At 41.9% G+C, this 26,993-nt stretch overlaps 2 protein-coding genes across 3 annotated transcripts in view; one reads left to right on the top strand and one right to left on the bottom strand.

Moving 5' to 3' along the window:
- Nucleotides 1-26: 26 nt before the first annotated feature.
- Nucleotides 27-25,435, top strand: ATP1B1 (ATPase Na+/K+ transporting subunit beta 1). The gene is made up of 6 exons (XM_053604200.1): nucleotides 27-627; nucleotides 4,902-5,030; nucleotides 17,777-17,932; nucleotides 20,010-20,194; nucleotides 22,819-22,899; nucleotides 23,996-25,435. The coding sequence occupies exons 1-6, from the start codon at nucleotides 531-533 to the stop codon at nucleotides 24,257-24,259; spliced, it is 912 nt and encodes a 303-aa protein (XP_053460175.1). The 5' UTR covers nucleotides 27-530; the 3' UTR covers nucleotides 24,260-25,435.
- Nucleotides 25,247-26,993, bottom strand: part of NME7 (NME/NM23 family member 7) — a 182,861-nt gene continuing 181,114 nt past the window's right edge. For both annotated transcript variants that reach the window (XM_053604197.1, XM_053604198.1), the window contains one exon: nucleotides 25,247-25,535. In XM_053604197.1, coding sequence (XP_053460172.1) covers nucleotides 25,472-25,535 — 64 coding nt within the window. In that variant the 3' untranslated portion in view covers nucleotides 25,247-25,471. The remainder of the gene's footprint in view (nucleotides 25,536-26,993) is intronic.

Raw genomic sequence — 26,993 nt, 5'->3', positions numbered from 1 at the left:
ATATAGTAAAGGTAGGGCGTGCGCTCTCAGCCAATTTCTCGGCTCGTGGCGTGCGCGCGTGTTCCGTGCCCGCAGTGTGCTCGTCCGTCCTTCCTTCTGATTCTCCTGCCTCCCGCCTGTCTCTGCAGAGGTCACAGAAGGCGGGGGCCTAGCACGCGTCCCCAGTGGGACCGGGAGCGGCAGCTGCGGGTTCGCGGAGCCCCCACACCCTCAAGGGCGAGAGGAGTGCGCGGCGGACCAAAGAGAGCCTGCGAGCGGCCGTGCGCCCACCAATAGGTGCGGGGCTCGGAGCCGCCCAGCCTGTGCCGTCCCTCCCTCTCCCCTCCGCCCCCGCCGCCGCTGCCGCCGCCTCCTCCTCCCGCTCCTGCCTCAGCTCCTCCGCCGCGCGTCTCGCACTCGGAGAGCCGCAGCGGCTGCGGCGCGTCCAGCCTGCGAGAGCCCGGCCGGGGACACAGACCGGCCGCCGGAGAGGGCGCACGCCGCGTTCGCTCAGCCCCAGTCCCCGCGGCAGCTGCTGACCCGCCATCGCCATGGCCCGCGGAAAAGCCAAGGAGGAGGGTAGTTGGAAGAAATTCATCTGGAACTCGGAGAAGAAGGAGTTTTTGGGCAGGACCGGGGGCAGTTGGTGTAAGTACGGGGTCTGTAGCTCTCGCCCCCACCCCCCACGCCTCGTGGTGCCCGGGTGGCGCATGCCCCGCGCGGCTCAGCGGACGGTTCCGCACCCACCGCGCTGGCCGGGGTTGTGAATCGAGCGGTGGGCGCTAATCGGGTCGCGCTGGCCTGGGCTTGTGGTCCTGTGCAGAAGGCGGGGGCTGGGATATGTCAGGCGGAGGGTTATAGATAGGGAGCGATCTGGTAATTTGCGGTCTGTCCTACAGTGTGTCGCTTGAGCCCTTTCTTCCTGGGAATGATCAGGCTCTGGGTGACTAGCTATGTCTTGCCCTGTAGTCACGTCCCAAGTCCTTAAAAAAATGAGATTTAGAGCTGTGAGAGAACCTCATGAGGTAATGAGAGCGAATGCAGGCGAGGTTGTGTTACAGCATCTTTCTTCCAGTCAAATATGTACCTCGAGAGAGGAAAGGGAAGGGAGGAGAGGACTCCATGCACACTGCGGTATTTCACGGGGATGGCCAGGGTTTCCCCCCAGCCCAGAAACGGCCCAGTAAGCCTCCATTTCTCAGTCTTGGCCTGAAACATGGCACAGTCTGGTGTTTTCAAGGTCTACACAGACAGATGCGGATCGGTCGCTTGGGTAGATGACAGAGAAGGGCCAGTCTAAGAAATAAATGGCCCAAACGCAGAAGCAACCCATTTTATAGGATTTTGTGCAGCCTGTTGCTTGGTTGGGTGGACTTTTTTCCCATTGAAAATTAGATACCTTACTTGTTTTCCGTCCCCTACTCCCGAAGGGTAACTTTTTTTTTTTTTAAGGTCATTTTGAAGGGCAGAGTTGTAGGCGAATCTATAGGAGTCGTGACTGGGAAAGGAGGGAGGGAACTCCCCTGCATCACTGCCCCCTCCTTCTCCAGTATCATCTTCATCCTCACCGTCCCCAGCTGCAACATCAACCACCAGCACCACCGCCACAGTCAAGAAGATGCTGATGCGATGTTGCTGGTTAGGAGGGTCTGTGGGAATCGACAGGAGAATGAGTCAGGGAAACAGAGCTTAGCTGACATTTTGAAATGGAGGAAGCTGGAATGTATGTTCTTTTGTAAAGGAAAAATAACAGACTGTAGTGAGTCTCTTTTGATTGAGAATGAAAGGGTTAATAATGCATCAGACTTCAAGGTTAGTCAAGGTGAAGTCTCATTCCAAGGTATTGCTGGGAAACATAGGTATCTCTGAGCCATGAAAAATGCAGTTCTTTAAAGTAATGGCTTTTAGCTTTTATTTTACATTTTATGTTATTTTGGGGAGACTGTTCTTCAGTGAGATCATTGTCATCGTGGTAGGTATAAAGGTAGCTCCCTGCATTTTCTTCACATGGGAGGGAAAACCTGAATAACCATGGGGTGTGGAGGGTGAACGGCTCCTGGCCAGCTCCCTAGCAACTCGGTGTAACTTGAGGGCAGCCCAGGAGGCGCACTGCGGAATGGAGTGGGCACCCTTGTCCCCAGGTTAACTGGGACTTCCTTGCCTGGTGATCTGCTGAGTCTCAGAGGCAGGAACGAGGCACATTGTACAATTGGCCCTTTTGTGTTTTTCCCCTTAATAAAATATACTTCTTTCTTCGTTCCAATTCCATGCTTATTGTTAGAATAATATTTGCTTTAGAGGGTAAGGCAGTATTGACTCATTCTTTAAGCCCATATTTACTGGGCAGCACCTCTATGAGAGAACGGAAGAGAGACTGTGTGTCTGGATATCACACCCCACAAGGTATCCGTACGCTGATTTCTGAGTGTAGACACCAGAACTGCAGTGCTTGCCTCCTCTTCTCGTCCATTCTCCAAGGTGCAGGTGCTGGGCTAAAATCCCCATTTTCGTTTTGCCCCCTTTTTCCAGCAGTGTAAGAAATAACAGAGCCTCTCTGAAGCAGAGAAAGTGGTAGTGATAGCTCTCTCTTATGGAGAAAATGCCCCCTTTCCAGCACTGGGCCCAGCATGGATGCCCTTGGGACGAGGGCAGGATGCCCTTGGCTCAGTTTTGCTTATAGGTAGATTTTTACCAAGATGGACGCAGGAGACTCGCCTGTCACCTGCTGGAGAAATCACAGCATGCAAATCACTTTGTGCTTTCCACCCTATTAAGTTTATTCAGGCATTGGTAGGTTTTTATATTTATAGTTGGGCCCAGATGCCATTTTTTCTATCTGCTTGTGACCCTTTCAAGGATATAATTTTTTTTTTCTAAGTGGAAAAACCTCTATATTACTTTTTTTTTTTTTTTTAAAGAAAGTAAGAACAAATGCTTGAAAAGGAAAATGCCTCTAAAGCCTACCTCCAAATTGCTTCCCTAGCTAGTTGATGTGATCTTCCTGCTTTCATGCTTTTTTTTTTTTGGAGCAGCCCCTGGTGGTGGTATCTGGATGAGCCCTGCTAGTCCCCTCCTCCCTGGTGCCCTACTCTAACCAAGTGACCTCGCAGCATTAACTGGGGAGGTTTTACTAAGTGACATCTTGGAGCAAAATGAGGAAAATTCCTCACTTTTCTTAGGGCATAATGCAAAGACTACCTTTGTGAGTTTAATCAGTGTGCTTGTGAGATGACTTATTTTTCCATTGCTCTATCTGTATTTTAAACTGTAGCATCGCTTATGTACCTCCTTCTGTTGTTAGAATTAGATATCTGGAGTCCAGGGAATGCATAGAGAAATGTTCCAGTTGTTAGAAGGGGCGCCTATGGAAAAGCTAACATTCACCAAGATGAGGTGGAGTGGGTAAGAAAAAAGAAAACGTGAATCAGGACTACAGGAGCTCTCATGCTGACTGTGTTGTGCCAACTCTTGCCCCTCTTAGGAGCAGTCACTGGAAAAATTTTCCAGATCTCTTGACGTCACAGCCTTGCCATTTGCCTACTGCTGCTTGGATACAGAATGCAGCACTTAACCCTTGTCCTGCTGGGAGGGAATGACTGAGCTGTGCTGCTGTGGTTTGAGATTATACAACCTTCCCTTTCTTCTTTCTCTTTGCTTGTATCTTTGCCTTTTTCCTTGTTCTTTTCTTTTGAAAAGGAAAAAAAGAGATTATGGTGAAGCATTTTAGTGTGGTTTTATGTGTGTTTTGTTTAACAGCCTGATTTCCCTGGACTCTTTAGTACCTAATCAGAAAGTTGGGCTTTTAAATATAGAGAGGGGACAATATGGCTTATTCCCACAACTGTATACCAACTCCCTACTCCCTCCTTGCCCCCTTCCACCATATACACTTCCTTTCAATAATACTTTTGTTCTGTAGCTTTCCCTCAAATATACCTGGCCTTTTAATGCATGGGATCTGGACCTTTTTAGAAGTAACCTTAGGCTCATTGTGCAGTTCTGTTTCTGACCTGATACACTTACAGCTCCCTTGTTCCCACTTTTGCATTCACATTGAGTTTGGCTGGTGCAGGGCTGCCAGGCAATGCCTAGTACAGCCTGTTACTATGCGGCTAATCGGGGAGATAATCCTGGTAAACCAGTAACTGATAGCCTCATTCCAGTCCGTGTATGTGTCAGGGCTTTTTTGTTTTTTTGGTTTTTTTGTTTTACCTTTTGTAGCTATTTCAGCCTCCCTCCTATTATCTTGTTAACTACGGGAAAAAGAAGAAAGGCAGTTCATTAAGTCAGTCATTATTCTGGATTCGGTTGAAAGATGAAAGTAAGATGTATCAGTCGTTTTTTACCATAGTATTCTCTTTTCCCTGGTCTTGTCCTCTGAGAAGAAAAGACAGTGTGCTTAGTCAGTAACACAAATCAAAGGTGGGGTGGGGAGCAGGAGAGCTTCCCTGGGTTTCTCCACATTCATTGCTCTGTCACAGCAGAAAAACACTGAGGCCTGGATTGTAGTATTTAAATGTCAAGGGATTCACAAGCAAAGAAAACATGTGTCTCCAAGGGAGTATATCATCATATTTTAAATGCATTGCATAAGCACACAGACATAACTCTGAATTTTATTGATGATCCTCATGATTCTTTTTATTTTTAATTTAGGGAATAAAATTATTCCCTATAAAGATCATACCCTTAACGACCTCCCACACACACTGTAATGGAGGGCTACGCATCCTCCCATTCTTACTTTACATCAGTAGGGGTGAGGTTCTCTCACCGGGTCAGTGTTGGAAAAGGAAGCTCTGGAGAAACAGGGTAGAGGGGAAGCCAGGAAGGAAGTCCGTTCATCCCTGGAAAGATCAGACTTTCATTCTGGGCATGTGACTGTTATCATAGCCTTTTGTTTCTGTGTGTTCTCCTTGCAGTTAAGATCCTTCTATTCTACGTGATATTTTATGGCTGCCTGGCTGGCATCTTCATCGGAACCATCCAAGTGATGCTGCTCACCATCAGTGAATTTAAACCCACATATCAGGACCGAGTGGCCCCACCAGGTAAAAGCAACATGAATAGGTTTGGACCCTCCAAAGGCAAAATGGGTGTCACTCTTTCAACCAAGCAAAAATTCCTTTGAAAATTGCTCTGTAACATAGTTTTAATCTAAGCATGAAGAGGAGAAAGAGGGAACTTCTCTACTGCAGCCAGATCTCCTATTTGCATTGCAGGCAGAGCTCTCAGGGCTTGCAGAAATCTTATTTGCACAGGTCTGGAGTGAGGGGGAAGAGCCGTGGTCCGTGGCCCAGCCCGCTGCTCGCAGCTATGTGACTATGGGCAGAGTTCTGATGAGAGCCTTGGTTTCTTGTCCCTAACACACAAGGGGCTGGTTAGTGGGGTCCTTTCAAGACCTTTCCAATCTAACACACTTCTCACTTCTTTAGATGTCTATGACTTAGATAAATCATTTTTAAAAAATCGCCTTGGTTTCTGTTTTAAAAGGTTAACTTACTTTTAGGGCTGACGAGAAGCTCCGAAATGGGCAGCTAGCTATTCGGGGGGAGGGGAGCCTTGGCTTCAGCGGTCCATTTTCCCACTGCTATGGATTTGTAGTTTGACCTTGAACAAAGTCACTCTCTGTTCAATTCTCAGTATTTATACCTGTTTATTTAGTAGGAGTCTTATTTACTGGCTTTCTGGACCCACTTCACAGTTTACTTAGGTATTTCCTTTAGCTTTAAAAATGATAAGCTCTCTATAAAGGGCTTATCATAGAGAAATGTAGCCTGCCAGCAAAAAGTCTTCTGCTGGGATTTGGGTGTTGTCAGTATGCAGCTGTGCATGTCCGTACAGTCATGAAACACCATGGAAGGCCCACCGCTGTCACACCTGACGCTGACAAGCCAAGGCGGGGAATAGTAACTAATGGGAATTTACCATCTGGCTCTTCTAAAAAAATCATTGTTTGGAGGAACTAGAGAGAGAGGAGGTATTGCATAACTTCCGGGTTCTCACATTATAAATGACCTTGAATGTGTAGCTAGAGGGCGGCAATGACTTGTCCCTTCTCTGCTTTCCTTTGGGCAACGGTTTAGTAACAGCTGTATTTAGGTGACAATCTCTGCATGGCTTTGAGCAGTGTAGATAAGTGGCCCTGCCTGTCACAGACTTGTCATGCCCACTCTTTGAGTGTGGGAGGGACTCACAGGAGAAAATCTTCAAAATTGGCAAACATTGTTGTATAGCCCTAAGTCAAATAGTTCTTCCCTGTAAGAAAAACCCAAAATATTTCCAGATAAATTTAGTTCTGGGGGATTTGGAGAGTGGAAAAAGAAAATGTGTAAGGATTTAAAATGACCTAAACCCATTTAATAATCTGCAGTGTCCGTCAACTTTTTATTGAAAGAGATGGGTCTGAAGGAGAGCTGAAGGAAGAATTCTGATGTGCACATGACCGTAAACGTGTTTTACGTTGGCTCTTTGGCCGGAAAGCATGTCCTGTCTTCCTGTCTTCTATGAGCATTTTTATGGTATCATTAGTCGTCGTAGTTTAAATTTGTGTAGATCCTTTTCTGTTTGTTTGGTTTTGTTCTTTGTTTTTCCATTTAAAAGCTGTCTTTCAGTCATGATGCTGTTTGATAATTCTTCTACTGGAAGCCAATGATGACCGCAAAGTCAAACTTTTTATTTAGTTTCTTAGATTTTAAAAAATGGTCCTTGACTCCATAAACTTTGGGGGAGTCAGCCTTTAATAACATTAAACATTTCCTCAGGCTCTTTGCAAAAAGGGAAATTTCACTTTTGAAAAGAAATAGCCACAGTGCCCAGCTGTGTAAGGATTTGGAAATGACCTTGCCTGGAAAATCAGTGGCCTGGCTGAGAGGTGTTCAGTCCCTGCTAACACCCTCTCTCCCTGCCTCCTTGGGTTTCCTTCCAGCCCCTTCTCAAAAGACACGTTCTTAGTACCTATATTTAGCGTGCTCACAGCAGTTGGACAGACCTGACAAACCGTCAACTTCTCCAAAGGAATGCTGGTGGCTCATCTTGGAAATATGCATTCTTGTCTCTCGTTGTGAGTCACAGAAAAGTCCTTGGTCCTTCATCTTCTCCGTCCTGTGGCCTGAGTTCTTCGTTCTGATAATTTCTGTCTCTTTCTCATCGTCCCTCATTACCCTGGGAGGAGAGTTTAGGCCAAGCCCTTCTTCCACTTCATATCCTGTGGGATTTTTCTGTATCTTCACATGATATTCATTTGAAAATGATGGTAACCTTTGATCAGGAAGGCCCAGGTGGCCGAGTGCTGGCTGCCAAGAAGTATAGCTCTTGGCCTGCCCCCAGGGGCCCACCCTCCATGTCCTCTAAGGGACCCTAACTGGACCCTCCTCAAGGCCTTAAGAAATTGTAGTTTGCACAGAATATCATTCCTTAAGTATGCACATTAAATGTAAGAAGATCCTGATGATTTTTTGGCTTCAAATTAATATCTATAGTTAAGCCTCCATTTCATAGTAGTTAACGAAGGGAAATGGTCTGTTTAAGCCAGATAGATGCACCTAGTGGGTGTGAAAGATTATGTATCATTTAAAGATTAGTAAATGCTATTATCAGCTAAATCTAAGGCATGAATAGAAACTCAGCCTGACTTGCTTTTGTCTGCCCTTTTTATACTGGAATACTTTGTAATTAGATCTCTTCTGAATAACATGTCTGAACGCGGCCATGTTAAGCAGTGGCGATTGTGCAGTGCATTTGAGTCTGTGTATCTGTAATATTCAGTAAGCTGATAGGCCAAATTGGAAAGTCTCAAAGAAAGGACTAAACTATAAAATACAAATAAAATTTAAGAAAAAAATGGATAACATGTACAGTTTCTTAGCCCTGAGCAATGGTGGCCATTCATGTGGCCATATTCCTTACAAAGTGTCATTGCTGTGGGTATTATAGTAGATCTGCTCACTTCGGTAAAGCACAGAGTTGGAGCCTCAGCTGAGATATTAAGTTGATATATACTAAATTTCTGTTTGCATAGATCAGAAATGATTAATCATTAGCAATTTTCTGTTGCCTAAACCTAAATATCAAAGCAGCCCCTGAGACCCTAAGCTCTTACATATGCATTCCTAATAAAGTTGCCCTAAGAAGGAAAAGCAGGGACTTTGGAGTTGGACACAATTCCCACCACTCCAATACTATTTAGCTTCACTAAGCCTTAGTTTTCTCATCTGTAAAGTGGGAAGGCACCCTACGAGGATTAAATGAGGTGATAAATATATGTAAAGCAAATAGTATTTTATGGTGACAAAACGAATGATACTAAGTAAAGGGTAAGCTATTGACAGCAACCTCTATTTTTATGGCCTTACCTTTCTTTTAGAAGCAGTGATTCCTTCTTTTTGGACACTGAATTTCCAGGCTGTGAACTTTGGATGATATGGCGGGGATGTCTTGTACACTTTCAGGGAGTCAGTAAAGCTTTAGCCTTCCTTCCAAGTGCCTAGGAAATGATAGATTAGGAAACATGTTTAAAAACAATTTGAAGTGAATTTAAATGACATTGTAGTTTTTCTGCAATCTCTCCCTTTAACATATCCACACTTATTGGGTTAGCCCCTGGAAAGCTTTTTTTCAAAGGAGAACCTCTTGGGAAAGTCCTGGGGGGCCGGGAGGCAGGGGGTGCTCAGCAGGGGAGAGAGGCAGCCATGGGCTGTGCTGGGGAGGGCTGAGCAGGCACTTGAACAGGGCAGGCATGCACACCTGTGTTTGTGCATGCGTGCACACACAGTTGCCGGGCTCTGTCCCTGATTTGACCCTGCTTGTCTTGCCACTTGCCCAGTGGTGTAATGGAAAAGTCTCTTCTTCACATCTGCCACCCAGGCTTACTTAGTACCAGCGGAATGAAATGAAGGTCACTATGTGTCAATTGGTAGGTCCAGGGAGAGTCCCAGCTGGTTTGCTTCCTGATAAGCAGGTACGAATCTCTGCACCTGTTCTTCCTCTTAAGGCTGTGGGGCGCTGTTTGTTTTGCTCTGAAGTAGGGATGGCTCAGCGCCAGCAGATTCATTTCCAAGGGGTCGTATTCTCGGCATGTTGGTAACCAGAGTCAGCATAGGAGAGTAGGGTGGATGAAGACCAGCCGACCCTGCTGGCACCACCAGCAGATTCCGTTTCATCTTGATCATGACAGGGAAATACCTAATCTTAAAATTCATCAGGATATAAGCCATTAGGATGTAAGCCATTATAATTCAAATCTCAGCTTAAGTAAAATTCCTGAGTAGTCATTATGTCAATCTCAGAATGCCTCCCCCCAAACCCCCACCCCCAAACTACATCACACTTGTATTACTCTCTTTTACTCACATTTCAAAGGGGGAAATTTATGAACAGAGACATTTGGCCTCTTTATAGTTTGGAGGAACTGTTATTTCAAAGTGCCAGTAGGGTGTTTCTATGCTGTTTCCAATTAGAATCCATTGCCTTGTATCCCTTCGCTGACGTGTTATATGCACAGGCCTCTCACTTTCCCTCTCCTCTTCTCTTCTCTTCCTCAAATGAGTCCTGCTAACCTATTCCAAAGTCAGAGGCTGCGGACGAGTTAGCATTGGTGGCAGTTATGATTTCCAGAAGCTTCTGCCCAGTGTCACGGTTTGGTAAAGGGCACAGGGTGGGGAACGGTTTGGCTTCAACATCTCACTAACCCATGTAGCTATTTCTTTATTTTTAAAGACAAGGATATGACTAGTACGTCATCTCTTGGGTACACAGGAAGCTGACCGATTAACTTAAAAATGTACTTGGAGCTGCAGAAAAATGCATCTTACCCTCTATGCCATTTTAAGATGATTAAGTAGAGCAGAGACCTGATAAGTAGGACTAGGTAACAAATCTGTGGGTGATGGTGAGAAAAAAAATATGCTGAATCTGTGAAGCTCCATTTAAGGATTTTTTTTTTTCTTCCTGCACTGGGAAGGGCTGCGTTGTGGAAGATGATAGTGGAAAGAACGAGAGAACATTAGCCTCGTGGCTCTACTTCTATTTCCATGAAATCTGATGGAGTTTTGGGGCTGGTTGCTCTTGGTTGTTATTAGTGCTCTCATACTGGTAATCTCAGGACTAGCAGGTCCACTGGATGCAGACAAGAGTGGAGAGAAGCTGTGGGGATGAAAGGGAACAGGGATGTATCCTCCAGGAGCCTGTAACCACTTTCCCACATACATGCATGGATAACCCTCCTCGTATGGCACGTATGATACCATGTCTTATTTCAGGATATTGGTTACTTACCAAATGGTATGTTTTATATCTAGACAAGTCAAATATACTCTTTGTACTTGTTCTCCAGTTTGGCCTTAAAGAAAAAAACAAACTTAATGTAAAAAGTACTGGGATTTGTCTATTTGTTTGTATTGTTCTTTTAATAAAAGTGGCACCTGTCTTTTATTGTTCTGGGAATAAGTACAATTATGAGCTATACAAAATACCAAAGATAAGTCCCTTTGGGTTATGTGCCTTTTTAAAGACAGATCATCTGAATGAAATAATTTTATTTGTTCTTGCCTGAAAAGCTACAGGAAATAGACTGATAAAGGGTCAGTCCATCCAGAGAAGGGCCCTCCATCAGAGTTTGTGGCATTAGCATGGACGGGAAGAAAGATTTCTGTGCGTGCAGGGGTGTTGAACATGAATAGGCTGTATAGACCAGCAATTCATCTTTCTGAGCCTTTATAGGGAGCAGATTCTGGGTGTCTGGGAGGGTGTTAATGTGACCCTGCCTGAAGGCAGGGACATTGATTGCTGGCCAAAACCAGCATCTGCATCAAAGCTCCAGCCTGAGGCAGAAGGTGAGTCAAAAGCAGCTAGTTTCCAGAAAGCACAAAGGCACCTTTTTTCCGGGGCCCTTCCCTTTATGTGTTAGGTAAATTGATACTAACCTGCAGATATAAAATAAAAATAAAAAATAAAAACCAAAATCCAGAAATATCTTAAGTCATATTTAAAGGAGGGGGGATTTATATATATTTGTGTGCATCTGTCTGTATGTATAAAAATGCATATGTGTACATACATAGGGGTGTATGTGTAAAATTATAGCCCCTAATTTTCCTTTATCAGAGATTGCTTTTCAGGTTGGAATGTATAGGAGACATATGGTAAGTGTGCGTTGTGAGCATGGTGACGATTAAGTCCAGTTCTTTCTCTCTCATGTACTTCTTAGTCACCTGGAGGTTTTTATGGAATATGATGCCCATTTAGAGTGTCTGATCTAGTGATTCATTAGATGTGTTAAGTGACAGATACAAGCAGCTGTCCATGTGAATAACTGTTAGGTGGTTATGCAACTGTGGCTGCATTCTAGTTTAGATACTTCAAATTTAGAGGCATATTGAGAAATTATAAACTTCCTCCATTATAAAATTATAGGAACCAAAATACTTTTTTCCTAGAGAAAAAGCCTAATTCTTTTCTTTTCCTTTCCTTCCTGCTGTTTCCTTATTTCTCAAGAGATGGAATAAGGAAAGGCTGATATATCTTTAAAAGCAAGTGTACAGCCAAGCATGAGTTATCCTTACTGAAGGATTACGGCTTTCAGGTAGAAAATAGTATTTTTCCATTACCTGGTTTTCATTTCTTTTTTTTTTTTTTTTTTGTGGTTTTTGGCCGGGGCTGGGTTTGAACCCACCACCTCTGGCATATGGGACCGGCGCCCTACTCCTTGAGCCACAGGTGCCGCCCAATTTCCCTTTTTAGGGAGATATGAGATCAATTGTATTTGGTCTCAAATACCAATTGTATTTATTTGTTTTTCAGACTGAAAAACTTAGGTAAAGTTGGAATACTCACAAATATCAAATACCCAAATTGTTGTTACAATCCTTTCAGGTGGCTTCCTTAAATATTGGTATGTATTTTAAAGGACGTTGTCCTATCAGAACAAAGTTGCCTAGCGCTTGACATAGCTGATGTAAATTCAAGTTCAAAACGCTGGCCAGGCAAAAGATTAGATCTGTTTCCTGGAATATAATTTGAAACCATAAGCCAGTGATTGGATGTTCCTCTGTCTTTGGCCTCAGGGAGTTAACGGCTACAAACAAATCTCATCCTTGTCCTACTAGTAACTAACCGCTCATGTGGACATGGCTGATGAGAACCTGTCAGCAAGGCAGGATTTACGCAGCCTTTGGTGAGGGTCATGAGTACAAATGCTGTTAGACTTACGACAGGGCTATGTCCTGATAACCCATCATAAGTTGTAAGTCAGAAATGCACTTACAACCCCAGTAGACCTATCATAAAGTGAAAAATTATAAATCAGGGACCAGCTGTAATAAAGGAGTTGCCAAATCTGGCCTCTTACTTTCTCCTCTTCTTAACAGTAGTCTGATTGATAAATGTATAGTAAATTACGTAAAAGATGTGTAGATCTTTTCAAAGGACCTTCTGCGAGTATCTAATTGCTTTAGAGAAATCACTGTTGAGAAGAAGAATTTTCCTAATGGTTGGTAGAATATCTTCTCTGAGAACTCTCGTCCAGAACAGAGCAGGCCAAGAGACTGATTTGTGGTGGTTTCCAGAGGGAAAGTTGGCACAGTCTGGACAAAGAAACCAGAGGAGGCAGTGGTAATGGGTGGCAATGAGAGACGTGAGGAAGGAGAACAGAAGATCTACCAAGGAGGCAGTGGCCATCTGACTATGGGTGGCCACCTAGACTTGACTTTTCCTTTTCTTTTCTTTCTCTTTCTTTATGTGTTCAGAGGAGCTGATTATGTGACCTAAACCCAAATCATTTATGCTTTTGTTTTGGAAAAAATATTTGGATCAGAAGTCGGATATCTTATAAAAACAGCCACTAAGGCTTATGTTATTTACCACTTTCTAAGATTCCCTTCACAAACTCTAGAGCAGTGGTTCTCAACCTGGGGTCGTGACCCCTTTGGGGGTCTCCTGCAGAGATATTTATATTACAATTCATAACAGTAGCAAAATTACAGTTATGCAGTAGCAACAAAAATAATTTTATGGTTGGCGGTCACCACAACATGAAGAACTGCATTAAAGGGTCACGCATTAGGAAAGTTGAGAACCACTGCTCTAGAGGGAAACGTTATCCCCCAGGAGAAAGACACAGCTGAGCTTTCCTGGAGTTCGTCATTACTTCTACCAATGTTCTCTAACACTTAAAATGGAAAGAACGGGGCAGAGACTTTGGCCCAGGGGCTAAAAGTCACAAGATTCTAAGACTTGGTACTTAACTGTCCAGGGTGTCCTTGGTTTCATCAGTTTCTGATGCTTCCCAGTAGAGGCCAAAGTCAAGATTCTTTAAGCAAGCCAGGCGCAGTGGCTCACCCCTGTAATCCTAGCCCTCTGGGAGGCTGAGGCCGGTGGATTGGTTGGAGACCAGCCTGAGCAAGAGAGAGACCCCTGCCGGGTGTTGTGACAGGCGCCTCCAGCTACTTGGGAGGCTGAGGCAAGAGAATCACTGGAGCCCAAGAGTTTGAGGTTGCTGTGAGCTATTATGCCATGGCACTCTACCGAGGGCAGCAAAGTAACACTTGGTTTAAGAAAAAAAAAAAAAGATTCCTTAAGCAGCCTTGATCTGCATTTCTCCCATGTGGTGGTATGTACTTGACTAATCTTAAATCATGAGTTATCCTTACTGAAGGATTATGGCTTTCAGGTATAAAATGGTATGATTCTATTACTTGATTTTTATTATTTCTTAATTTCCCTTTCTAGAGATATGAGACCAATTGTATTACTCTTTCTGGGCCAGTGGTACCCACTGCAGCACTACCTGCAGCTCCCACAGATCACACGGTAGTTGATTAACAACAGAGGTGCTTGCTAATAAGAAGGCTTCCTGAAGATACCGGGGTAAACGTGGACTTACTTTCGACCAGCGCTCCTCAGTTTCTAAAGAATGAACTAGCAGTATTGTTTTGAGTTGCTTATGCTTTGGGATATGACGTGTTATCTGGTCACATTTAATAGTAGTGATTGTGGACTTGAGATGCAAAACAGTCTGTCTAATTCCTCCTCCTTTCTCTCTCTCTCTTTTTTAGATAGGGTCTTGCTTTGTTGCCCAAGCTGGAGTACAGTGACATTGTCATATATCATAGCTCTGCCTCAAGCAGTCCTCCTTCCTAACCTCTCCAGTAGCTTCACCATGCCTGGCTAATTTTTTTTTTTTCCTATTTTTTGTAGAGACAGGGTCTCCATATAAATAGCCTGGGGTAGTCTCAAACTGCTGGCCTCAAGCAACCCTCCCACCTCAGCCACCCAAAGTGCTGGGATTATAGGTGTGAGCCACCGCCTCTGGAGTAGCATCCGGGTTCCTCACACCCATCAAGAAAATGGAGCCTTGAGCGGCCACTGGAGGACCAATGCAGAGGCCACTAGAAAGCTAGAGGCAGACTGCTAGGGAGGCCAGCTGAAAGCAGGCCAGAGGGGACAGTGATGGACATTCGTTTTGCTGTCTGAGTCCTGTCATGTTTATTCTTAACATGACCTTTTTAGGGTTACTTTCCCCTTTTTGGTTTTTTGGGTGAGACTCTCCAAAGCTCACACTAGGCTCACTTACCTCGTGTTAGCATTTTGGTTTTTGCTCTTATCTCCCAATCTGCTGGTGGACCACAGCTTGGGGAGCTGTTGCTGGTCACGCCACATCCCCTCAGCACAGTTCTTCTCCCCTTCCCACTTTCCTCAAGGTTAGATGAGGCCACTCCTTCTGACATTTGCTCTGGAGGAGACTCTGGCAGACTTCCTGCCTGACACATTCTAAGGCATTTACCTCTCATCTCTCTGGCTGCCTGTGCTCGGATCTTCCAGTGACTCCTCAGGTGATGGTCCCTTCAGGCTCCATTCCATCCTGATTCCAAGATTATTCTAGGGAAGCATCCTAACCTCCCCAGGACTGTGAGCCTCTCTGGCTCTGGGCCTGCCTCTGCAATTCCCTGAGGTCCAGACAAGTCACCTTGACTTAAATGTCTTATTTATTGGGGAACTCCACTTACCATTGCTGTCTCAAGCTTTCCATTTCCATGAAAGCTTTCTATTCACCTTTATTTTATTTTTGCAGGTATGAAATTTTTATTTTCTTGTTTTATTTTGCACTATAAATGATCACAATGCCAATTGTCTAATTCAATTTAGAAAAAGATTGTTCAGGGTATATTTAAATTGCGTTAGACAAACAATTTTCTATGGCTTATGAGCCTTTTAAAAATTGTATAGAATTGTGGTAATCTTTATTTTATTTATTTATTTTTTATTATTATTAAGTCATAGCTGTGTACATTAATGCGATCATGGGGCACCGTACACTGGTTTTATAGATTGTTTGACACATTTTCATCACACTGGTTAACATAGCCTTCCTGGCATTTTCTTAGTTATTGTGTTAAGACATTTATATTCTACATTTACTGAGTTTCACATGTACCCTTGTAAGATGCACCACAGGTGTAATCCCACCAATCACCCTCCCTCCGTCCATCCTCTCTCCTCCCTACCCCCCTCCTCCTTCCCCCTATTCTTAGGTTATAACTGGGTTATAGCTTTCATGTGAAAGCCATAAATTAGTTTTATAGGAGGGCTGAGTACATTGGATACTTTTTCTTCCATTCTTGAAATACTTTACTAAGAAGAATATGTTCCAGCTCCATCCATGTAAACATGAAAGAGGTAAAGTCTCCATCTTTCTTTAAGGGTGCATAATATTCCATGGTGTACATATACCACAATTTATTATAATCCATTCGTGGATCGATGGGCACTTGGGCTTTTTCCATGACTTAGCAATTATGAATTGGGCTGCAATAAACATTCTGGTACAAATATCTTTGTTATGATGTGATTTTTGGTCTTCTGGGTATATACCTAGTAGAGGAATTATAGGATTGAATGGCAGATCTATTTTTAGATCTCTAAGTAATCTTTATTTTAAAGTGAACATTTCTTTTATGAACAAATTCTGCTACTTCCCCTTTGACTCCTTTCCATCACTGTTGACAGTGAGATTTCCCCCCTACATTGTTCAGGTTCTGTATCACACTTTTTTTGATGATTCTTCATGTCACTTGTAACGTCATTTGTCTTGGGCACCCTTCTGCCTTGCTCCTGCTATTCCTTGTCCTCATTTTCATCTCTTCACTCCTCTAGGGAACTACATGTGTGGAAAAGCATGCCATACAGCTCCCTGATCCCCTCCCATGTTACTGAATCACTTTGAAGCCCAAAGCCATCCTCAGTCGCTAGGAAAAAACCCCCCAGCATTTAGTCCAGCCTTACTGAAGCCTGTTCGCAAGCCTCGCAAATGGTGCTTCTAAATGGTTAATATACTCTAGTTATCACCTCCACTGTGATCACTTCATCATCCTTGTATCTGCATCACTGTTGCCACTCTCAAATTCTCATTTCCCAGAGTATAATCCTAAACCAAGGGTGCTTAGGGATTCTCAAGTCCCATCGTTAAGAGATCAGGATATCCTGGTCTGGAGCACAGCCTGTGAGCCTGCACGTCTAACTAGCACCTAAATGTGGGTGTGGTGGGTGGCAGTGGTGGGAGGCCAGGGCATTGCCATTAATCAGGCATTGTGACAAAGAGCCTTCTTGGGGCCCAACACAAAGAGGGCTGACCGCGGACTGGGGATTAAAATCAGGTTGTCAGATTTAGCAAATAAAAAATAGAGGATGCCCAGTTAAATTTGAATTTGGGGTAAATAATGAATAATATTTTAATATAAGTCCTTCCCATCTAGCATCTAGGATATAGTTATTTATTCATTGTTTATCTGAAGTTCATATTTAACCAGGCATCTTGTATTTTTTTCTGGCAGTTGTAGAATAAAATGCAGATGTGATTCACTCTTTAGCCACTGCCCCTGAGGAGTGCTGTGTAGTGCTGTTCAAATACCCACCTAGAGAGTCCTGTGAAGGCAGAGGACTTGTGGATGTTAAAGAATCTAACAAAGTAGTCAGCACAAATCCAAGGCACACACTCTGAATTTTATCTGGCTGGCATTGACGTGCTCTTACCCTTGGACTTGAAAACAGGAGTGATAATGGTGAAAAAAATCCACTGAGGTTAAAAGATCTCAGGAAACATCTCTGTTAGGTAGTCTTGAGTTAGAGGAGTGATTTTTTGTCATGAAAATTTTTAAAGATCATTAAATTATTTTTGAAAGAAGTTCAAAGCACAGTAAGTATATTCCTTTTTTTTTTACGTGTGCCACTGAAGTTTATAGGTTGAAGTGTGCTGTGAGATAAAAGAGGTTGAAGACTGGTTGAGAGCGTTTAGAAGGTTATAAATTCATTGTTAAGAAGGGGGATAAGATATGACTGCTGTGCGCAAAGCTCACATGCAGTTAGGGGAGGGGAAAGCCACTTGCATACAGTGCTAGCTTGCGTTTTTAAACTGTGTGTACATGTGGGGGGGTGCTACAAACACAACAGGCTTTGGAATACAGCTCACCTGGGTTGCAATTCTGGTTCCACCACTTTTTTTGCAACCTTAGGCCAAGTTCTTAACCTTTCAGAGCAAGCAATGGTTTCATTCATAAAATGGAGATGATGACTATGGTAAAGTGGTGTGTTAGGGAGATTAAATGATACATGATATTAAGGCGTAGTCATTGTACTTACTCTAAATGTCAGGACTGATTTCTCAAGGGAGGTAAGAATTTTCTTTTCAGCTGGGTGGGGTTACCAACGTTATGTTTTGTATAAGGAAAGCCTGCTTTTGAATTATCTTGATTGACAGCCTTCCCACTAATGACTTTTTCTGTCTTTTTCTCTCTTCCCGGTCTAGGATTAACACAGATTCCTCAGATCCAAAAGACTGAAATTTCCTTTCGTCCTAATGATCCCAAGAGCTATGAGGCATATGTGTTAAACATAGTTAGGTTTCTGGAAAAGTACAAAGATTTGGCCCAGAAGGATGACATGATTTTTGAAGATTGTGGCAGTAAGTAGACTCAATTGTAGATGTTTGTGGTTAGTTCTCTTTTTCTTTAATTCTTATTTCCCATTACTAGTTCTTATTTAATGATCGAGAGATAATTCTGAAATAATAAAAGGTTGAACCCTGCCATATTAAGACATTTTTTTTTAAAGCAGGAGGACCCAATGAAAAAAGGAAGTGGCCTCATGTATTATTATTTTTTGCATTCGAAAGGTTTTCCTTTAAAACACTGGTAGGCATGTCTGCTTTTTGCTATTCAGACTCAAAGACCATAAGTGATAGTTTTGTTTCTCTTACGCACATTAGAAATCACAACTGCTCATTTTCACATCCTCCCCCAAAAGTCCTCCCAGCAGAAGAAGAGCACAGGGGGCCTTCTTCCTTCAGAGTGACCTTCTGGTGTGATTCGCTACCCCTGCACTGATACTGACAGGGGAGGATTCATGGTCACAGTATACTTAATACATTCAGGTTGGGATTGATCATGACATATGTCTTAGGAATCATCATTTTGGATAAGATAATGACTTATGAAGGGTACAGAGTGGTTCTAAGTTTCATGAAGTCATTGACATAAATACATGCCCTCCTTGCTGCCTCGAGTATGAATTTCCCAGCCCACATTCTCATTCCTGCCTCCAAAAGGCTCTCTCAGGTTAGCCCTTCTGATTCAAGTCCAGCATTTAGCAACTCCAGTTCTTTATAAGGCAGACTGTGGTTTGGTCAGAGGATGGGGTGGATTGCCATTTGAAGTTCTTTTGGGAAGATTTAGCAATTTATAAGACTCACTTTGTGACTTTTTCTCATTAGAATTTAAATGAGATTTTCATCTTACTGTGTAGTAATTAGGCCAAAATAATAACTAAGGTGACTCACTTCACAGGAGATGGACTAAACTAAGCCACTTTATCATTTGAAGGGAAAATAGTTAATTTGTAAATGTAACATATGTAAATTATGGTATTCACATCATTTTCCTGTAGGATGCTATGTATTAACTTTGAATTCTATATTCATTTAGTCTTTCTCTGGCTTTTACATGAATGAAAAATGCTAAAATAAAATTTTTCAGTTGAACAAATGCTTATAAGAGCTCATAGCTTGAAAAGGCAAAAACTCAAATCAAAAATTTTTTTTTTTGAAAACTGGAATGGCAGTTGCGGCGCCTGTGGCTCAGTGAGTAGGGCGCCGGCCCCATATGCCGAGGGTGGCGGGTTCAAACCCAGCCCCGGCCAAACTGCAACAACAAAAAATAAATAAATAAATACATAAATAAATAAATAAAAAAGAAAGTTATTTCCTATTCTGTCTTTACTTCTTCTTCTTCTTTTTTTTTTTTTTTTTTTTGTAGAGACAGAGTTTCACTTTATGGCCCTTGGTAGAGTGCCATGGCCTCACACAGCTCACAGCAACCTCCAACTCCTGGGCTTACGCGATTCTCTTGCCTCAGCCTCCCGAGCAGCTGGGACTACAGGCGCCCGCCACAACGCCCGGCTATTTTTTGGTTGCAGTTCAGCCGGGGCCGTGTTTGAACCCACCACCCTCGGTATATGGCGCCGGCGCCTTACCGTCTGAGCCACAGGCGCCGCCCCTGTCTTTACTTCTTAACATGCTAATTAGAGGCATACCTCCAGGAAATTCTGACTAAAAAAATGAACATTATTGACAATCCTTTGCACTTGTGTTCTAATTAGAATATCCCTGTTAGGAGCTGGGCGAGTGTTCACCTGTGTAAATGATGCTACTTGTGTAGCATGACCCAGTTTCCTTTCAGTCTTCTGAATAGCTGACTAATCCATTATTTAAAAGAAGAGAAATATTGCCAGAGACCAAATATCATGTACTGTTCGAGTATGATGAAGTGTACCAGCTGTTGCTTTTGGTAAGGTACCTTTTTAGTGTCAGTGAAGAGAGATGGCTTGCTGGAAATGCTCCATGCTTGATTCGAACCACGCATTAAATGCAGAGCAGTCCTGTCTTGTAATAGGTAATTGTGACAAGGAAGAAAGTTCCTTTTCCTTTCTCAGCAGTGTTAAGGGAATTGCTGATACAACATAAAAAATGGCGTTGGTATTTTTAGGTGTGCCCAGCGAACCTAAAGAACGAGGAGAGTTCAATAATGAACGGGGAGAGAGGAAGGTCTGCAGATTCAAGCTTGAGTGGCTGGGAAATTGCTCTGGAATGAATGATGAATCTTACGGCTACAAAGAGGGCAAACCGTGCATCATCATAAAGCTCAACCGAGTTTTGGGCTTCAAACCTAAGGCAAGTAATATTTTAAATCACAGAAGTTAGATGAACCATTCATAGTTCTTATTATTTAGTTGATACAAGAAAACGATATAAGACAATGTAGTAAGTGCTGCTTTTGAAGTCCAGGCAGTAGGGTAATAGGAAAAACTTCTCTGTCCACCGTGAAATTCCCATAGTTAGGACATTAATCTTATTTTCCAAAGTTAGAGAAATTCTGAGTGGCAAAGCCAGAGGTGGCAGTGAGTCCTACAGCCCCTGTTGTTAATACGCATGCTTAGTATCTAGATAAATTTCTATAAATTCTTTCAAAGTAAAAATAGAAAAAGATATTTTTAAATTTAAAATATCACTTGCATGTATAGTCTGTTTTTGGTATTCCTGGAGTCACAAGAATATTTCCAAAGAATTGTCTAGTAATTTGAAAAAATAATAATTTTTTCTGAATGATTTCTTTCCAAAAATGGAAGCTGAACTGGTGATTGTATTGTTGCAGCTTATAATGGGTACATTACTTGAGAGCTCTGAAAAATGGCAAATTGCCATTGCTCACTGTTTGGTGAGATTATATTCTTGAAAAGGAAAATTTATTGGTGCTATCTCTATTTCTGGAAAACTGGACATCGCGTTCTCTTCCCCTTCTCCCTGGTCATGGATTAAACAGTGTTGTCCTTTCCTCCTGAACAGGGCTTCTTTCAGCAAGTTTCCCCCAATCTCCCGTATGAGCATTGCCAAGTAACTGTAGTTTTTAGTTCCAATAGAAATGAACTCATTTCTTACTGGTAGCTGGCTCTTTTGTTCACTAATTTTCTCTGGATGCTATCTATTATTTTGTCCCTACAATGCTTGTTACTCATGATTAATATTTTTAAAAGGAAATCAATGAAGAGGTGAAAAGTTTTGTTAACTGAAACACACATGAAAGCTCCCTTTTTGCTCCCAGAGGCAAAAAAAGAGTAAGTGGGTGGATGGATGGTAAACCGGCTGGCTTGATGGATTGCTGCAGACATTAATGTACTTTTCAACGGAATTTTAATCTTCTTTCCACATGGCCTAGGATATAATGGAAGAAAAATGGTGAGAACCATTTTGCCATAATGTATTTGATATTCGTATTGCTTAGGGAACATTTGACCAAGATCCATCAGCTATTTAGAAAGGAGTTGGTGCCATGTGGCTAAAAGAAGACTGATCTTCCTATCTGTTCTAATGAGCACTGTGATTTTGATGTTCCTCATCATGGACACTGAGTGGCATTTGAACTTCACAGAGGGAGTCTCTTCATATCTCTTCCCACTTTTATAGAGACATTCTGTTAAGTGATGAATTCAGCTCTTGGTTTTCAATCCTTTTTTTTTTTTTAAAAAAAAAGGTCTCCACTTGGTGGCTGTTTCCACCTCCTACTCATTGTCGCCACACAAATCTGCACTATTAGTCATTAGAATTATTTTTGACAAGAGATCACAGTACCCCAGCATCTTACCTTACTCTTTGAGGATTAGATTCTGACAACTAGTTTTTTTTTAAATCAATAAGCATTTTCTCTTCATATTTGTAAAAATAAATATATTGCTGGCAGAAAGTTCCAAAAGAGTCAAATGCAGGTAATCATTTTATTTATTTAAAAAAAAAAAAAAGTAGTACCAAAATGTGACTTCCGTGCTGATATAGGGAACTACCCATCTTGTCTGACTTTGCTTACATGATGTAATGTTACATCTCAGGATTTACTTTATGCTGATATGAGTAAGTAGGTTGCTGTTGAATGTGTGTTCATCACATTTCTGATGTAGATTTGAACCACAGGTGTAGGAGGAAAGGTTCTGGTTATTTCTCTACAGCAGTAACGTTCAATATGTACTCCAGGTCCTTTCAAAGGATTCACCCTTTGAAGATGTCCCTTCCTTTAGGGCAATGCTACCTTGACCTCTGTGACATTTGACTTTCTGGAAAGAAGTCATTCCTTCAATGGCAGTCCCCCCCCCAGCCCCTGGAGATTTTTTTTTTTTAAGGGGGAAGCTTACTGAAAGAAGGCATTTTTTGAAGTAAAAGGATGGCATTATTTGCTCATGGCTCAGGAAGAAAGCCTTTATTTTATAAAAACAGACATGCCAGTCAGTTTTCCCATATAATATAATCTTAGCAAATAATGAGCATTATTTTTGAGATTGGCTCTTATTATTCAGTGTCCTTAAGCAAAGCTTATGGGTCACCATTAGAAGCACCATTTAGAACTGGACTACAGCACAGCTTAATTATAAAATTTGTCATATTATTCTATGTAATAATTGGGTGGGGAAAATGAATTAAGAAACAGAAATGGATAACCACCACGTAGAGGTGGTTGGTGTTTATCCATTTACTAGACTATTTCTATAGATTCAGGAAGAAAGATGAATAATTATGTATTATTATAATTATTATAATGGTGTTCCTTGAACACTTATTTTCATTTCAAGAAAATCACAAACGTAGACTGATTAGGGGACTCATTCATTTCTGTTATCCTGAAGTGTTTTGTTATTTTGAGTGACTTATTGTGACTGATGTGTGCTTGTTTGGGTTACAAACATGTTTTATTTTTCACAAATTTAAAAAATTATTTATGACCTATTGACCAACATGAATTTTGTTTTTAGCCTCCCAAGAATGAGACCTTGGATGCTTACCCGATGTTGAAGTATAATCCATATGTCCTGCCTGTTCAGTGCACTGGCAAGGTAAGGTTTAGGGTCATAGAGGGTGGGGCAGGAGAAGAGGGGAGAATGAGTGAGATGGAGCTGGAGGTCAAATCTTAATACAGGAAGTAAGAAACACCACTTCCAGGTATTAGTCTTGATAGGTTGACTTTTTTAACTAGGTAAAACTTCTTAAAAGGACAGAAAGATACAATAAGAATTAAACTATTAGTTTCTGCATTGGCATAAGAAACTCAGATATTTGAATTTCATCAATTGGAGTATTTGTTTATAGAACTGAGAGGTGAACAGGCTACAGAAGTGCTTTCCTGGACCAGGGCAAGTGCTAAACATTTGAGGCCAGCTTTTTTTTTTTTTTAATTAATGTTGCATAAAAATGTGTGGTTTGGGTTTCTCTATTTAAAAAATACTGAAATTAGGGTGGCGGGTTCAAACCCAGCCCCGGCCAAACTGCAGCTAAAAAATAGCCGGGCGTTGTGGCGGGCGCCTGTAGTCCCAGCTGCTCGGGAGGCTGAGGCAGGAGAATCACCTAAGCCCAGGAGTTGGAGGTTGCTGTGAGCTGTGATGCCACAGCACTGTACTGAGGGTGACAAAGTGAGACTCTGTCTCTAAAAAAAAAAAAAAATACTGAAATTTTAAAAATTAGCAAGTGTTCCCATTATATCTCAAAAATGCATCATTTAGAGAGACAGAAGGCAGAAGAGGAATCCCCAGTGCCATGCCGGCCCCAAGAAAGGAAACGGACACGAACATGAGAGGCAGATAGTTACGTATTTGAAGATAATATGACTGGAAATAGGACCTAACTGGGCCAACACGAGGAGTTTCTGACTTTCTTTGTTGGCCCCGTTTCTAGGAGGCTGTTGTTGGCTTGGAGAAATGCTTATTTGGCCCTTGCCTCAGTTTCCCCACTTGCATAATGAGAATAGCCTCCTTTTATTTTAGTTTTATTTAGCCTCCTTTTATAAGTATTTCTAAGAACCGCTGTGGATTAGGCTGAGTGTATGTTCTTCCCTGTCATAGTAGTTTCCGGCTGCTCCATGGGATTGAGTCTTATTTGTATGGGAGCACTAGTCTGATGCCAGCCATTAACGTCCCATTTCATTCTGGTTTTTAGCGAGACGAAGATAAGGAAAAAGTTGGAAATGTGGAGTATTTTGGACTGGGCAACTACCCTGGTTTTCCTCTGCAGTATTACCCCTACTATGGTAAACTCCTGCAGCCCAAGTACCTACAGCCCCTGCTGGCTGTACAGTTCACCAACCTCACCATGGACACTGAAATCCGCATAGAGTGTAAGGCGTACGGTGAGAACATTGGGTACAGTGAGAAAGACCGTTTTCAGGGACGTTTTGATGTAAAAATTGAAGTTAAGAGCTGATCACAAGCACAAATCTTTCCCACTAGCCATTTAATAAGTTAAAAAAGATACAAAAACAAACCTACTAGTCTTGAACAAACTGTCATACGTATGGGACCTACACTTAATCTATATGCTTTACACTAGCTTTCTGCATTTAATAGGTTAGAATGTAAATTTAAAGTGTAGCAATAGCAACAAAATATTTATTCTACTGTAAATGACAAAAGAAAAATAAAAATCGAGCCTTGGGACGTGCCCATTTTTACTGTAAATTATGATTCCATAACTGACTTGTAGTAAGCGGTGTTTCTGGCCCCTAAGTATTGCTGCCTTGTGTATTTTATTTAGTGTACAGTACTATAGGTGCATACTCTGGTCATTTTTCAAGCCATGTTTTACCGTATCTGTTTTCTACTTTATGTGAGCAAAGTTTGCTGTCCAAGGTGTAAATATTCAATGGGAATAAAACTGGCATGGTACTTTTTTTAAATTTTTTTTTTTTCGGTTTGGCTCTTTCAAAGATAATGGCCCATCAATGAGCAGTTTTAACACACTCCATAGTCTTTTCCTGTGGTGTTAGGTCTTTTTTTTTTTTTTTTTTCTTTTCTTTTCCCCTGGGGCTGGGGGCGGGAGGGCTGTCATGGGGGAACTGCCCTTTAAATTTTAAGTGACACTACAGAAAAACACAAAAGGTGATGGGTTGCGTTGTGCTTCGTACTGAATGCTGTCCTGACATCTCTTCCTTGTCCTCCAGTATGTTCTAAAGCTGTGTCTGAGATCTGGATCTGCCCATCACTTTGGCTAGTGACAGGGCGAATTAATTTGCTTTGTACATTTTCTTTTTCTTTCCTTTTTTCCTTTCTCTGGAGGCATCACATGCTGGTGCTGTGTCTTTATGAATGTTTTAACCATTTTCATGGTGGAAGAATTTTATATTTATGCAGTTGTACAATTTTATTTTTTTCTGCAAGAAAAAGTGTAATGTATGAAATAAACCAAAGTCACTTGTTTGAAAATAAATCTTTATTTTGAACTTTATAAGAAGCAATGCAGTACCCCATAGACTGGTGTTAAATGTTGTCTACAGTGCAAAATCCATGTTCTAACATATGTAATAATTGCCAGGAGAACAGTGCTCTTGTTGATCTTGTATTCAGTCAGGTTAAAACAATGGACAATAAAAGAATGAACACATTCCTCACGTGCGTGATTCACTCTTGTCTAAATGCCTCAATCTGTGACTTCTTTCTTTTCTATACTGCTAGTTATCCAAGATCTTGAAGAAATATTGAACCTGAAAGACAAATGCATGATTTTATTAGTTGATACAGGAGTTTGGCCTAACAGAGTCCAAGAGCTTGGGCAGGACTTTGGAATTGCAATACCAAATACCCCTTCCCAAAGACACGACTTGAAGGAAACCTTCAAGTTCAATTTTAGAACTATTTTGCAGTGCTACTTCAGCCAGCTTAGAACACATAAAAGTTTGGTTCCTATTAGTTTTGAATTAGGTCTGTTTAAAATAAAAAAGTCAGACTTGTTTGCACTTCAGGTAAAAAAAAAAAAACTAGCCTTAGTATGAAAGAAGACAAAAATCAGCTTTCTGAAAAACATTTTCCAGGTATAATTGAGGTGAAGATTTAGTATCACCTAACCAATGAGGGAAATATGGCATCGTATTTCTGAAAATGGAAACCCTTGAGAAAGCCTGTGTAGGCCAAGCAAATCCTTAAAGTTGCAGCGTCTACAGGACTCCTCCCTCCTAGAGGGCAGACCGGGCCCTCTTTGTGAGGGACAGCTAACTTGGAAATACCAGTAACAGCTTCACTGCTCACCATCGGCTCCACCTTTATAATCGTGCTGATTTGTTTCTTTATTCTTTAAAAATACTACCGAGACTCTGCTATCACTGGAACACAAAATGTGTCATGACAAATTAATACCGGAGGAACAATGATTCTATTTAACAAAAAAATAGCAAAGGGAACTGTGGAGAATGGCACAGCTGCTTAACTTTAAAATTTTTAGGAGCTTAACTTAAATTTTCTATTGAAGAAAAATGGCAAAATCTTTAACAACATACCTTCACAAAACCGTGTTTCCCAAAGCAGCCCACATTTATGGAAATAGAAGTTACATAATAGAAGCTGGTTTGTCTTGCTGAAATACCAGTTCATTTTGTAGTGTGCACATGAGTCTTCAGTTTGTGATTTTTGGGAGCAAGAAGGGGAATTAGGGCTTTAGGTCTGAGGAAAGGGGAACATTTACTTAAATTGGAGGGTGGTTTGCATTTTTGAGGCTGTTCTAGGTCACGACCTTGATGAGACAAACTTAACCTACTGTTCTGAGTTATAGTGTGTGTCTGCCTATCACTTTCTCCAAGATTCTCTCCAAAACTTTTTTTTTTTCGAGACAGAATCTCACTGTCATCCTCAGTTTTTTTTTTTGAGACAGAATCTCACTGTCGTCCTCAGTAGAGTGTGGTGGCATCACAGCTCACAGCAACCTCAAACTCTTGGGCTTACGTGATTCTCTTGCCACAGCCTCCCAAGTAGCTGGAACTACTGGTGCCCGCCATAACTCCCGGCTATTTATTTGTTTGTAGTTGTCATTGTTGTTCAAACTTGCCAGCCCCAGTGTATGTGGCCAGAGCCCTAACCACTGAGCTATGGGCGCCAAGCCACTCTCTCCAAATGTTGCTGCTTTTAACCTCTCTGGATTGTGCCAACCCATTTCCTCCCATGATCCTTAG

This window comes from Nycticebus coucang, chromosome 10 (assembly GCF_027406575.1).
Source record: "Nycticebus coucang isolate mNycCou1 chromosome 10, mNycCou1.pri, whole genome shotgun sequence".
NCBI lineage: Eukaryota > Metazoa > Chordata > Mammalia > Primates > Lorisidae > Nycticebus > Nycticebus coucang.
This window is presented reverse-complemented; position numbering and strand designations above follow the sequence as displayed.

What these genes read in the sequence shown, in the direction of transcription:
- ATP1B1 (XM_053604200.1), top strand. Translation starts at nt 531, where the DNA reads ATGGCCCGCGGAAAAGCCAAGGAGGAGGGTAGTTGGAAGAAATTCATC. An exon ending in TTTTGGGCTTCAAACCTAAG is followed by an intron (nt 20,195 to 22,818) that starts GCAAGTAATATT and finishes TTTTGTTTTTAG; the next exon opens with CCTCCCAAGAATGAGACCTT. An exon ending in CTGTTCAGTGCACTGGCAAG is followed by an intron (nt 22,900 to 23,995) that starts GTAAGGTTTAGG and finishes TCTGGTTTTTAG; the next exon opens with CGAGACGAAGATAAGGAAAA.